At 41.5% G+C, this 12,928-nt stretch overlaps 1 protein-coding gene across 1 annotated transcript in view; it reads right to left on the minus strand.

Moving 5' to 3' along the window:
* Window positions 1-12,928, minus strand: part of LOC140992385 (receptor tyrosine-protein kinase erbB-4-like) — a 295,571-nt gene that overhangs the window by 76,356 nt on the left and 206,287 nt on the right. Inside the window, exons 4-12 of the mRNA XM_073462698.1 lie at window positions 11,993-12,127; window positions 10,512-10,577; window positions 8,511-8,629; window positions 7,668-7,809; window positions 6,905-7,018; window positions 4,451-4,577; window positions 3,399-3,472; window positions 2,568-2,658; window positions 500-705 (exon numbers count right to left, since the gene is read on the minus strand). Of these exons, the coding sequence (XP_073318799.1) occupies window positions 500-705; window positions 2,568-2,658; window positions 3,399-3,472; window positions 4,451-4,577; window positions 6,905-7,018; window positions 7,668-7,809; window positions 8,511-8,629; window positions 10,512-10,577; window positions 11,993-12,127 (1,074 nt within the window). The remainder of the gene's footprint in view (window positions 1-499; window positions 706-2,567; window positions 2,659-3,398; window positions 3,473-4,450; window positions 4,578-6,904; window positions 7,019-7,667; window positions 7,810-8,510; window positions 8,630-10,511; window positions 10,578-11,992; window positions 12,128-12,928) is intronic.

Below are 12,928 nucleotides of genomic sequence, written 5' to 3' on the forward strand. Positions count from 1 at the left end.
GAATATTGGCTCTTAATCAGTCATTATAAAGCACTTATTTATACCTTTTTCTGCATGACCATATTCTACAACCACCAGGCCATTAACTAAAAGGTTTTCTTCAATAACCTCCAAATGACCCTTTATTGATACTAAGTACATGAATTAAAAACCTAAAATGCTTTGCCGAGTATGGGCCTGATAAGATCATACCATAAAGAATAATCATTCTTCCTTATTAACACTTAAAAATACTTGCTAACAGTGTCCAAATGACTCTAAATGGAGTCCTACCAACTCAGTGTATGTTACCTATTCAATAGTTAGAGAATTCTGTTGTGCATTTAAACAAGAAAAACTAAAACCTTGGTCTACAAAAATACCTAACAAACTTGATATCCATGGCAAATCTCAGCCGCATAGATAAACATTTTGCGGCTGATATGCGATGGACACAGCTTAGTGCACCAACAAAAGGGTGGATTTCGAATCAAAATCAAACTCCATCACCACAACTTACTGCATTCCTTCGGATCTCGATTATTGCGGATGAGGACTTTCTGGCTCTGTGTCCTGAAGAGTGACGTCCAGTTGACGGTGTTGTAGAAGCACAGGCCGCTGTTGTTGAAGATGTAGACATTTCCAGCGCTGATCTCATCCAGCGACTGGAACTGAAGCGAGGAGATCCAACGCTGTTTCAAGATCAACAGCGAAATACTGCTTCCACTGCAGGAGGAGAGAAATAAATAGATTATAAGAAAGAGGAAGAGGTGAAGATAAAGTGCAGGGATAGGACTGAAGAACAACAGTAAAACCTAAAGGACAAAAATAGGAAAGAATTTTGACAATACTGTAATGAGAAGATGGAGGAAAAACACAAAGGAGGAAGGTAAAAGAACGATGATAAGGGAAGGAAGACAAAAATACAAAAAAAAGGAGGAAAGCCAGTGAAACAGAAGGGGAGAGGGTGTGACTGGATGATGAAAAGGTGACAGAAATATTGCAAAGCAAAAAGCCAGAGATGACAAAGGATTGGCTGTAGGATTGCTGAATGACACGTTGCTGAGCTACAGGTTCATCACTGGCGTCTAGAAAACGAGGCCAGATCTACTTTGACTCTGCTAGAACTACGCCTCAGATCTCACACTTGTGAGCGAATACAGACTCTGTCTAATCAAAGCTGCCTCAACTGTAGCACAACAGGAAGCAGTTGCTCATTAGCTCCAACAGTAGCCATCTAAGCACAGAAAACAGCAAGATGGAGAGAACGATAAGGATCATTCATAAAATAGACAGCTAATAATATGAGAGTGTCATCTGCGTAGAAGTACAATTAAATATAAAGTAATTTGAGTGCAAAGACGTAAAAGTGTGACGTGTAACTTCTCTTAAATACAATAATATGTAATTGTATTGTATGACATTGCTCTGTTTTATAATTTATTTATTTATTTATTTGTATTTATTTTCTTTTTTAAGCGTTTTTTGCTTAAGCAGAAAATGCCGTATTGACGTTAATGCATTGACATCAACTTTTATTTCTGTCATATTTGTATTGATTTGACTTTGCTGCATGCCCAGGTTGAAGTGATGTTTTAATATTGACATGGTGTTACAATAATAAGTTTCCCAACAACAACTAATGGTAACATTAATGGATCCTACCTTTGCGCAAAGCTAGCGAGTGGAATATGCTCAGAAAGTACGGGCTGTTCGTTACCTGAAGCACAGCGAGTATGCTAGCTGGCTAACGTTTCAACAGGAATTTAGCATAATATTGCCAGATGATAACCGTACATTAACTTACCATTTGCAATACACTGTAATACTTAAACTGGCAGTTATGATCATGTCAATTTGTTAAGTTTAGATTTGATTATGATTACCTTTTCTCATGTCTATGTCGAACAGCGGTGCATGGTTGCCTGTTGTAGGATAGCAATTTTTTAATGTAGATTTTCTTGGGAATGTGTCCCTTCCTATATATGTCATGGTTTGGGTTTTCAGTTTGCTTGTTTCCTCTTTAAAACATGAAAGGTGGATAAATCTACAAATTACTATCCACTTTTGGTCTTTGTGGGTTTTTTTCCAAACTTTTTGATTGCCTATAAGTTTCACCTGTCTCTTATTACTCTTCCCCCCCTTATGTATTTATGTCTGTGTCTTTCCCTCTCTCTTGGTCAGTTTGTTATTTCCTCAGAGTCCTGGGTTTCTCATCTGTTCGCTGCCCAGGTCCCATTTTCTCCTCCTGTTTTTTCTGCATTTGCTGCCTGTGTTCTGGTTAGAAGGCTTTTAAGTCTAAGTTTTTTGTGCTTTTGTTGCATACTTTTGTTGCCTGACTTTGATTTTTTGGAACCTAAGCTTTTATTTTAATAAGGATGGCTTTTTGTAACGTCTTCCTAACTGCCTTAGTGTCTTGTGTTTTGGTCCACTTTGCCTAACTCTAACAACATACAGTATATACCCTGTTTATGTGTTTAAATGTAACGCTTTACCGCTTGGTAGAACAGTACCAAGGTCTGTTTTCGAATTGACTAAGACATTCTGACGTTCAATTCTGTGTGCATTAAGGGAACATTAAGACATACCTGTAAAGAGTTCTACCTCCGATAGTTGCCAGATTTGAAAAAACACTCAGATCTGTCATGTTCTCAGGCCAAGATTGGATGTTGAGGTAACCTAAAGAAAGAAGAACATGTGCGACTCAGTAAAAGAGTTCATTGGTAATGAATGAGAACTAGAAGGATGGGGAAATGATTAAAGTGTATATTGGATGAAAGAATACGAGAATCACAAGCAAGGAAATAAAAAGAGCACATTTTTGAGTCATTGAGTTGCATTGTCTCTGTGAAGTTCAAGCCGGAACCCATTCTTTGTAAGGAATGTGCTCGGAAGAAGACAATATACGCTAATTAAAAGAATGGATTTAATATTCTGCACAATCTGTCCGGTTGCACTTGCCTTTAATGACAGATTATATCAAATAAGGATCTGTGGAAGTGACATTAAAGGAATAGAGCAGGAAATGGCGGGGGTAGAATGGCCATTGCTCTTTCTTATTGCTTGGGTTTTCATTATGAAAATGCAGTTTCACTCCATTAGCTGTTTGGCTCAACTGCAAGTCGCAGTTTAATATGACAAAAGGGGATGTACACGAGGTATTGCTCATCCCTTAAGGCCTCTAATAGTTAATGAATAAATACACTCTCAAGCATGCACACACACAATAACCCAATATGCAACAGAGCATCTTTTAGAGTTCACCAACAAAAACCAACTTTCTATTTTCCCCTTAAAGCTTTCTTTTACTAACTCAAAGGCTACATAATCCATCCACACACACTCTCAAGCACACTCCATAATAATGCTGTTTTGTTCAGTACTTTTCCAAGGTGACTCAACTGAGGCGGCAATCTCACCTGTGATCTCTTTCACAGTGCGGAAAACGTTAAGACGCTCTGGGTTCAAAGGTCCGATACCATGATACATGTCCCTGAGGAAAACAGAGTAGAGACACACAGAAAAATAAATACTACCTTTACAAAAAATAATATTCATTTATCGCTATTGTATGACCTCATTTCTAAAACAGGTCTTAAAGTACAAACATTGAAAACCTGAAGGCAAAATCAAGAAAAATATGTTTCTCCATGCCAAAGTCAGGACGCTCTTTGCTTCTAATAGGCCGTGTGACATTCATAGTTACATATTATTTTATCCTGGGAGCTTCAGGGCACTTTGACAGTGGGGTTTTGATTGAACAGAGTACATTGCTCATTGACCTTCCCAAGCTAGATTTTCTCTGACACAATGGGACACGAAGGTTTACACGCCTGCCTCTCTGAGTTTCATACTGCTTTATGTCATTCAGTTAGTATTCCATTGAATTTGAAGTGATTGTTATTTATTATGTTGTCCAAAGAATGCACGCTGTGCCTTTTTGTGAACCATACTCAGACATGAAGTGGAACAGATGTTGTATTTCAATAACTATGTTTATGTTAAGATGCAATGGTTATAGAGTTAAAGTGATTTAAACCTTGTAAAATGCAATGTGATAGGTGATTATCACACAACTCAGCAGTTCCCCTCAGCTCTTTATAGCTTTTTTTTTTTTTTAGCATATTGCAGCTCATTGTTTGGGTTTTATAGCATGCAACTTCACTATTTTGGGCTAAAATTCAGGAGCTGGACATAAACATGACTCCAAATGTGTGCTTTATCAATGTAGCATATGTTTTATACTGCATCTAAAGGTCAGTGTTTACTTTGCAACCATCCATCCATGTTTCGATCAGTTAAATGTTGTATTTCCATAGCTTTGAGATGCAGAAATCCATAAATTGCACTATGCTAAAGTAACATCACCTTTTAACATACCTACAAACTTCCACAAACACATAAGGTGTCCATGAGTGTGTCTGAAATATGTGTAAGCACAAAAAATGTCTAGTGATTTTTCAGCACTTACCCTTTAATACCAGTAATAAGGAAGATGAGGTTGCCGTTGATTTTGGTGCAGTTGACGAATTTATTAATGTTGCTGGCATCCACGGTTTGAGCTGCCTGCAGGCTGCCCGTCCCTATGCCGTCACACACTGTTGAAACAAATGCAAACACACAATCATGAATTATTCCAAAAAAATCACATTTAAGTCGCTCTGGGTCCAAAGAAATTACCGCCTGCAGTGTACAGTCGAAGTGACCTTGTACAGCAGAGACCTCATCTTGAGAAACTACGATTAGCTATTCGTCACTTTAATTCTTCATACTCTTTTATGAAAATGTACCCCTTCTTTTGGTGCATAGACAAGGCCGTGGCCCCTCTCCATGCATTGGATTTCTTTTGATGAAAGCATGGGCCAATCCACAGCCAATTCCTCCCTATAATGAATTCATTACATCTGCATTAATTAAACTTGCGGTCTAGTGTGAGCCAAGTATTTCTGACAGAGGCGGAGGGGGGATGATGAATAAGGCTTGCATTAAGTGGTGTAACCAGTTTTTGATAGTGATTTATACCAGCCAATTCCATATCTGAAATGTTAATTTGTTATCATTTCCCACAGTTCCTTGGGCTATCCCTCATTAACCCCTCCCTGCTGCGTGACGATGTAATCAAGAGATTAACCAATCAATGGATGCCGGAGCTCGTACATGGAGCCTGAAGGAAAACACTATTGTCTTCCCTCGAAAGAGAAAGGGCAGATCAGTTACCTTTGTGAGAACAATATGATGAAGGGGCTAATCTGCTGTATTGAACTGAGGTAATGCAGTTTAATTTCACATTAGACATTTCAGACATTCAGCTGCACAAAATGAGCCGTAATTACTGAGCAGGTAAGAGTGGTTTCTCGTTATGGGACCATTTAATTTCCTGGTAATTAACATGCTGACTGTTGCAGGGATCAAACATCTGACCTTTCGTTTGTGCCAGATTTGTCGCATTTATCCTCCAATGTGTAATAAACACACACTGGACCATCACAGCAGCAATATGAAAAGATATGAAATAAATACACAAACATAAAGAATATTTCGTGTTAAGTCTTGAAACCAACATCATAGAAAGCTTCGAGAACACTTAATCTGGACTGTTCAGTGAAGATGTTGATATTTTGGGGGTTATATTTAAATAAATATATCAGCTGTAAATATATTTAGTGTAATATTAAAAAAGCTAAGCCAGCTCCAGTAAAAAAAACATAAATTTCATTTCCCATAAAGCTTTTAAATTAATTCTTGCGGGCTACTGTTGATCCAGTATCATCACCGTTAGCATAAAGCTATTAGATTAAAAAGGTTTAACTGCATAAGCTCTTGTACATACAGTAAATGCAGTGCAGTGGGCCAAGAAAGGGGGGGAAGCAGGAGAAATATGTATATAACCTGATTTCCATCCCATTAAGTATTAACTTCGACATCATACACTGAAACTTGGCCATGGTTTTGCTCTTCGGTCTCTGTGTTACATCCGGTGTCGGGATGTAGTGGGAGAAAGACGTAGTGTTGTCAGTGTATCTCTGCACGAAGACAAATTTGACAATCTCACAAGGCAGCAGTCAGCAGTGATGAGTGATGCAGGCACTCCGCGGGCCAATGGGCAATAAAATGCATCATCATTCCTAGTTTTATTAAAATTGGACCGGTGATGGCAGTTTAGAGTCACTCAAAGTGTCAAATTATGACACGTACTTATAGTGCGACCGCCGGGCCAAACTATATGATATATGAACCCCAAAACATGTATTGTCTCTTCACTTTCTAGTAGTAGACTAAGTAATGTTTGATATACTGTATGCAAGTTTTTTGTTTTTTTAAATCAGCCAAGTAAGGGCTGCTACTTGGATTTAAAGGAGCTATATGTAAGATTTTTTGTTTAATACATTCACAAATTAACATTAAATATCAACAGAATGTGAAGAAAAAACAGTTTTGACATCAGTGCATTGTGTTGCAGAGACATCTACTGAAGTTAGCGTGCTAACCGACTAGCCCCGGCCCATCCTGTTGGGGTTGGGCTCCTGTAACCCCATGGCTGACCCCACTGTAACACAAGCTCAGGCCTCTGGAGGTGGGTGATGCCTGACCTCCCTGTTGCTCCTCTCAAGCTTCACACCTTTCGTGATATTCTTGGTTGTGTCTGGAGTCGCAGTCTGGATGGAGCTGCTGTAAATCACCTCTGTACTGTACTTCCTGCCATTTGTCTCAGAACATGCGCACAATGTGAGGCTGAATAAATGAAGTGAAGCTAAATGGCAGAAAATAAGGTTCCCTAACATTTAACGTGATATCAAGGAATCAATGTAAGTGTTCCCCGTGTTTAGCCCATGCAACACACGCAGGAAAGTCAAATCTATGGTCTAACTCATTCTGTATAGGGCAAATTAAGGAGGATTATTCTTGATGGCTTCCCGAGGTTTACCTTTAGGACAGATGTCGGTGCAGGGGATGCACATTTTGATGCGGTTCTCCTCCACTTCCATCTTGTTGCTGGGACACGCTCTGACACAGGAGCTGTGGTCCACCACGAAATTATCTGGCAGCAACACAGAAACAGTATTAGCTTACTCTTGCTTCATTTATTTCACGGTAGATAGGCTGTAATGATAAGCTGCATCACAAACACTGTTTTCCTAATGATTTTACCATGTAAAATCAAGGCGTAACATTTACTTAAAGACCAGTTTCCGAGAAGGACCTCTCTAATGGCGAGAAATTGATTGTATTTTAATCACGTTTGTATAATGATCAAAACTAATGATCTCGGGCCATATTACTCAGCAAAAGCAATGAATCAAATCAGTTCAGTGGAGAAATGCGATTGGTGTACGCTCATTTGATGATCAGTGGAAGCGAATATGCATTCTGTTGATATGGCGTGACTTTTGAGGCATGCTCGCCAAATCACTGACGCACTCTTGACTCCGTATCCGTGAAAGAAGATCCAACACTTGCTTTCTTTTCAGCTGCCAGAAGCTGAGACAGATGGTGAAGCAACTAGTTGATTGCGATAGTCAATTTATTTACGTTTGGCTAATTTGTCTTCAATTGAATTGTCTGGAGTCCTATTTCAGGATAGTTAGAGGATAAATACTTCATCATAATGAGCATCTATGTTCTTGCGGTATCACGTTACAGTAACTGTATCTACTTGCAGCTGCTTGGGTGAGGCAAAGCAGACTTACGGGGACATTTCTTCACACAAAAGGCTCCATAGGTGTACTTGGCTCTGGGGTTGTGCTCCAGCTGGAAAGATGTGGGGTTGTACACAAACGGCTGAGGGCACTGGGTCACGCATGCTCCGCTGTCGTTGAAATTGGTGCAAGCCTGCAGAAAGCACATAAAAACAATCAGCTGAAGGCAGATGACAGCATCCAGGTTTTCAATGGAGTAAAACATATCGAGGTAAGGCGACGGGAGGTGATTTTCTCACATAAGTCACTGCGAGACAGAGTATTGCAGCAGCATTTCATTTTTACGTCTGATGGCCAGATCATGCAGTCGTCCCTTGTTTCTTCGAACGCCAAATGGGAGAAAAATTGGAGCCATTGATCCACAGCCATGATGTAAATGGTGAAATGTTTTCCCATAAACCTCTTAAGTGTTTTGTCGTCTGTGGCCACAGGCTGAAACAGCCGTAATTGAATTGGATGAGCCTTTTCCGTGAATTACAACTACAATATCATCCCTGTCAGTGTGCTCGCGCGCAAGACAGGAAGAACTTGATAAAAGGGATACTAATTGGAACACTGAATCACCAATTTGTTCTTTGAAGAGCGCCGCAGCGTCAGACTTTTACAGCCCCGTAAAATGACAAACAATTTATCAGCTGGTAAACAACGTGGATCATTTTTCAGGCGGGGAGGATGACAAACAGATGCCGAACAAAAAGACGTGGACGCATGGAAGGGAGGATGGCGGGGGGTCTTTGGATGAGTGTGTGAGGCAGATATGAGAGAAGGAAAGAAAGTCAAAAAGAGAAGGAGGGGAGTGATAGGGAGGTTGTGTTTGTGTGCAATCTGACGTACGAAGCAGTCCGTGTCCTTGGGGCCCGAGCAGCCGCCGGCACACTCGCGATGGCAGCAGTCGCTGACGTAAGGCCCGAAGCATCGACCGTCACACTGCTCTGCACACACCGTCTTTGTCACTGCACGGGAGGTGGAAAGAGAGACTTTTAAAGGTCTGACACACATTCACACTCATAAAAAGTGACAATACCACCACCCTCAACCTTCGTCTCACGCTATAGGTGCATGCAAACATTGTCTGATATGGAATTCAAGCAATAAAGGTCACACAAGAGGGTTCGTGACCACAAGGTCATTTGCTTGAGCGTCCAGACGGACTTTAAAAACATGGAGCACTGTCTTTGCTCTAGAGGTGCCCCTGAGTGAGCCTCTTATCCCCAGACTGCTCCAGCATCAGCTGAAAATTGTGGCTCTGCTTGACGGCTCCCGGGTGGCAGTCTGAAGAGGCACATTGCTGGAGTGATCTCAATTGGTTTCCCCTGGATAAACAAAGTTTCTCAACACTGGATCTCTCCAATTCCACATATCTCTGTTCATACAATTGGTGTTCTTAGCCAAGTGGACCGACTGGCCAAAGACGGCGTCCAACTGTGCTGCTAATTCCCAGAACTGCCAACTGTTGCGGAAATATTTACTTCCTTTCTCACATTTCATCGCAGAACCACTTCAAAAAGGAAGCTGTATTAGTGAGTATTATTTGTCCTGCACTAATACTTGGATGTGGCTCGTGCCCATTGCATCAAAGTTGCTCCAATACTTGTGCTAAAGAACAGCCTCCCACACATTATTGGTACTGTAGGAGATCTACCAGCCAGCGAGTCAGCAGGAGCTTGAAGCCGAGGCATTAAAAACTGCTGTGCTCACTCTCCGCTGTGTTGGGAACATAATGATGCGGCAGTGAAAAATACAACAAGGCCCCCAAGTCTATTAGTCTGTGAAAAACAGGCGAGTCTCTCTCTAGATCTTGATGACGTGAATAGAAAAGTAGAACTGCAATTATTTCTGTTGTTACCCTCCTTTGTCTTTTTCTGTTGATTCTCTCCATTAGTTTCTTTTCAATCCATCGCCTTTTTTGTTAACAAACTTGTCTCACCACGGCTACATGAAGTAGTTACACACTGAAGAACCTGACCTTGATTTAGCTCTCGGAGCTCAACAAAAATTAAAAAAGAAACAGCTAAAAACAGATGTGTATCAAGTGCTCACACAGACAAAATATAATAAATCTCTGTCCAAACAGATTATAGCAGATTATAGATTATTTTAAAGCAGTATCCTCAATTTCCCCCAAGCATTCAGTAAATACAGTGGGTCAACTGGTTTAAAGGATTTCATTAGCCTGGACTTCAGTGTTGAGTTATAGTGTTTAACTATAATCTCTATAGAAAATAATTAAACATTTTGGGGAATACAGTTATTCCCTTTTTCCTGAGAGGGACTTGAAAAGGAGTCAGGAGGTGGTTAGCCTAGCTTAGCATAAAGACAAAGCTTTGGGAATTAGCTAGCCTGGCTTTTTCATACCAACACCTCTAAAGCTTTCTAATGAACATATTTTCCAAGAGTAAGATAGATCAGCCTCCTGTCTGTGCGTTAGGTATAAGTGTGAGCTTGAGTCAGGATGTGGTTAGCCTAGCTTAGCATAAAGCCTGAAAGCAGGGGGAATTAACTAGCCTGGGTCTGTTAAAGGTTAAACAAAAATCAGCTACAACCTACTCTAAAACTAATAAACAATTGTTAAACTTCTATACAAACAAAAATGTTTAAAAGTGATTTCAGTCAAGCTATGCTAATCTAGGGCTAACCATGTCCTGGCTCCAGCTCTGCACAAGGTGCTGACATGAAAGTGGCGTCAATCGTCTCATATCATTCCTGGCAGGAGAGCAAATAAGGTTATATCCCAAAATGTCGAACTATTCCCATAAGTCAGTATCTGTGATGCTCTGTTAGTCACACCCTAGTTAGCAGGACTGCGACTCTCAGGGTGTTTGTGTGCATACTCACAGGTTTGACACTGGTCCTCCTGATGGCCCCAGCAGCGCCCGTTACATGAGCGATGACAGCGTCTGCCTGCAGAACACACACACACAAACACAGGGACTGTGAATCAGACAACTCATCACCAAACTTCAGATGTAGTTTAGACACAAACAGCCCCGTCGCACACCAAACGCCTAATCGTCCACTCACGCACACCCTTAAAGCTTCCCCGACTGGTGACAGTGACAGATCTGTCGAATCTCCTCCGCTCATCCGACAATAGACCCAGAGTCACTTTGGCGACTTGTGGCCTGTAGAGAACATAAGCATGAAAGACAGGCTTCTACTCCCTTCCGTCAAGCGCTGGCAAAGGCAAAGTGGGACCTGACAGAGCACTTGCAGCCTTCATCTGCCAGCGGCCCATCATCAAGACTTAATTGACTATGGGTTAATTACAGAGTAAGTGGAACAGTGCAGGAGATTGTCACCCGGCCCCTTCAACCACTCCCACTGTGGGGTTGTTAATGTTAAATACTGACTACGGCTTGGCAAAGGCCCCCCATTTGGCAACCTCAACTCCCACACGCTCCACTGTCATTTTTTGGCCCACCTCCTCCATTTTCTTTGTTGCTTTTCATCCTCCTCCTCCTCCGTCAGTGCCGTCTAATCAACAAAATAGCAATGTTTTGCACATATTGTACTTAAAAGTGTCAGCTCAAACCGAGCGACCAGCTTTGCACGACGTCTAACTCCCTGCCGATGTCACGAGGCTATGCAGATTTTGTTCGGCTCAGTCTGCAAGCAAAGAAAGGTCATCATGCCTTTTCATCAAAGAATCTCCCCAACATTTCCCCCCATTGTTCATGCCTTTGCTCGCGATTTGGCGCCTCAGCTGTCCCCATTGTTCACCCTGACATGTTTTGATACCGAGTGCCCAAAGTCACTTCTAAGCTCCCTGTCGCTCCCTCAAAATGAGCAAGAGGCCCGTCCATAAATGTGCAGAAAAGTTTGAGAGAGTCTCAAACAGCCCGGTCTTCTGACACAGAATGTCCAGCGGATAGCGACGCCTGTTATATGTCCAAAGCAGAGGGAGATGAGGGACTGCGGGGACCACAGAGGGAGGAGGAGAGGGGGGCACCAGGGGAAGTGGGCAGCTTCAAACCAGCTGTCAGATTCACTGAGATTTAAAAAGAGCGCAGCAGACAGCAGCTCCATGGGCCTCGCTGCAGAGCCGCTACCAAACCACTACAATGGAAAGGTTCACACGTTGATCTAACGCTATGTGATTTTGCTTCCAAATGACCGCCAGGCAAACAGAATGAATAAAAAGGGAGAGGGCACGACTGCTGCTGGTAGGGGGAGGGTGTGTTTGTGTGTGTGAACTTCTACAGTATGTTGGCATGCGGTTTGGCTTCACATTTCAGAGTAAACCTAAAAAAAAAAGAAAATAGATTTTCATCCAGAGCCACTGGTTGCACTGGTTTCCACCCACGTGCGCTACTCACATCCAAGGTTGCTGTTGTTGGATGGCACCACCAGCAGCTCAGCCTGCGGGTTCTTGATAATGTCACGCCAATGGATGGTGTCCGCATGGCACAGGAATTTGTTCTGGTCAACGTAAACACCCCCATTCAGTATCTCTGGAAGAAAAGACAGACGGAGAAGGAGAGGGATGAGCACATAGCCATGGATATATGGTACATGTACAAGATGGCAGAAAATCAATACTTCAAGGTTAACTCCAATCCTTTGTCTCAAAAGTACCGTGCTGCATAAGGTGTTCCCTGAAGTGCATCTGAGCATGAGGATAAATGCTATTGACAAATGCACACAGTAATTCAATGCCAGGTCCAAAGACAATGCTGTTTCATAGAGAAGTGCTGCACAGAAAATAAGTAAATGGATTTCACTATGTAAACAAAACAGCCTCGCTTTTGCAGAGAACTCAAAACTGTACGGCTGTGTAATTTCCTAATTATGCATTGAGTTATTAAATAATTTCATCTGGCTTGAGAGTTAGACGGAGTTAATGAGTTTGAAAGTCACTGGGAGACACCGGATACTTGCTGTGTTGATTAAAAGTGAAATAGTAAACTTGAGCGGATACGCAGCTTTCATCAAATCCTCATAGAGGGAAGCTGTTCATGAAAGAAGTGTTGATTAAATGATTGGTGCAAAACGTCTTTCAGAGGGAATCATGTTATAGGTAGAGCGCACAAAGGGTTTATACCTGACTCAGCATACATAAATCTGACATATGACAAAATATGTAAATAACATATATTGTATATGTCTGAGTAAGTCTCACAAATATGCTTATAGGTGTGATGCACATGTAAGTCACCATATACTCATATCATTTTCCTCATCATGCTCCATCCAGAAGACATGATCTTTTAGTCTTACATTGTGAACTAGAATGGCACTTAGTAGAGCGCATA

Source organism: Pagrus major, chromosome 24 (assembly GCF_040436345.1).
Source record: "Pagrus major chromosome 24, Pma_NU_1.0".
In the NCBI taxonomy this organism is placed as follows: Eukaryota; Metazoa; Chordata; class Actinopteri; order Spariformes; family Sparidae; genus Pagrus; species Pagrus major.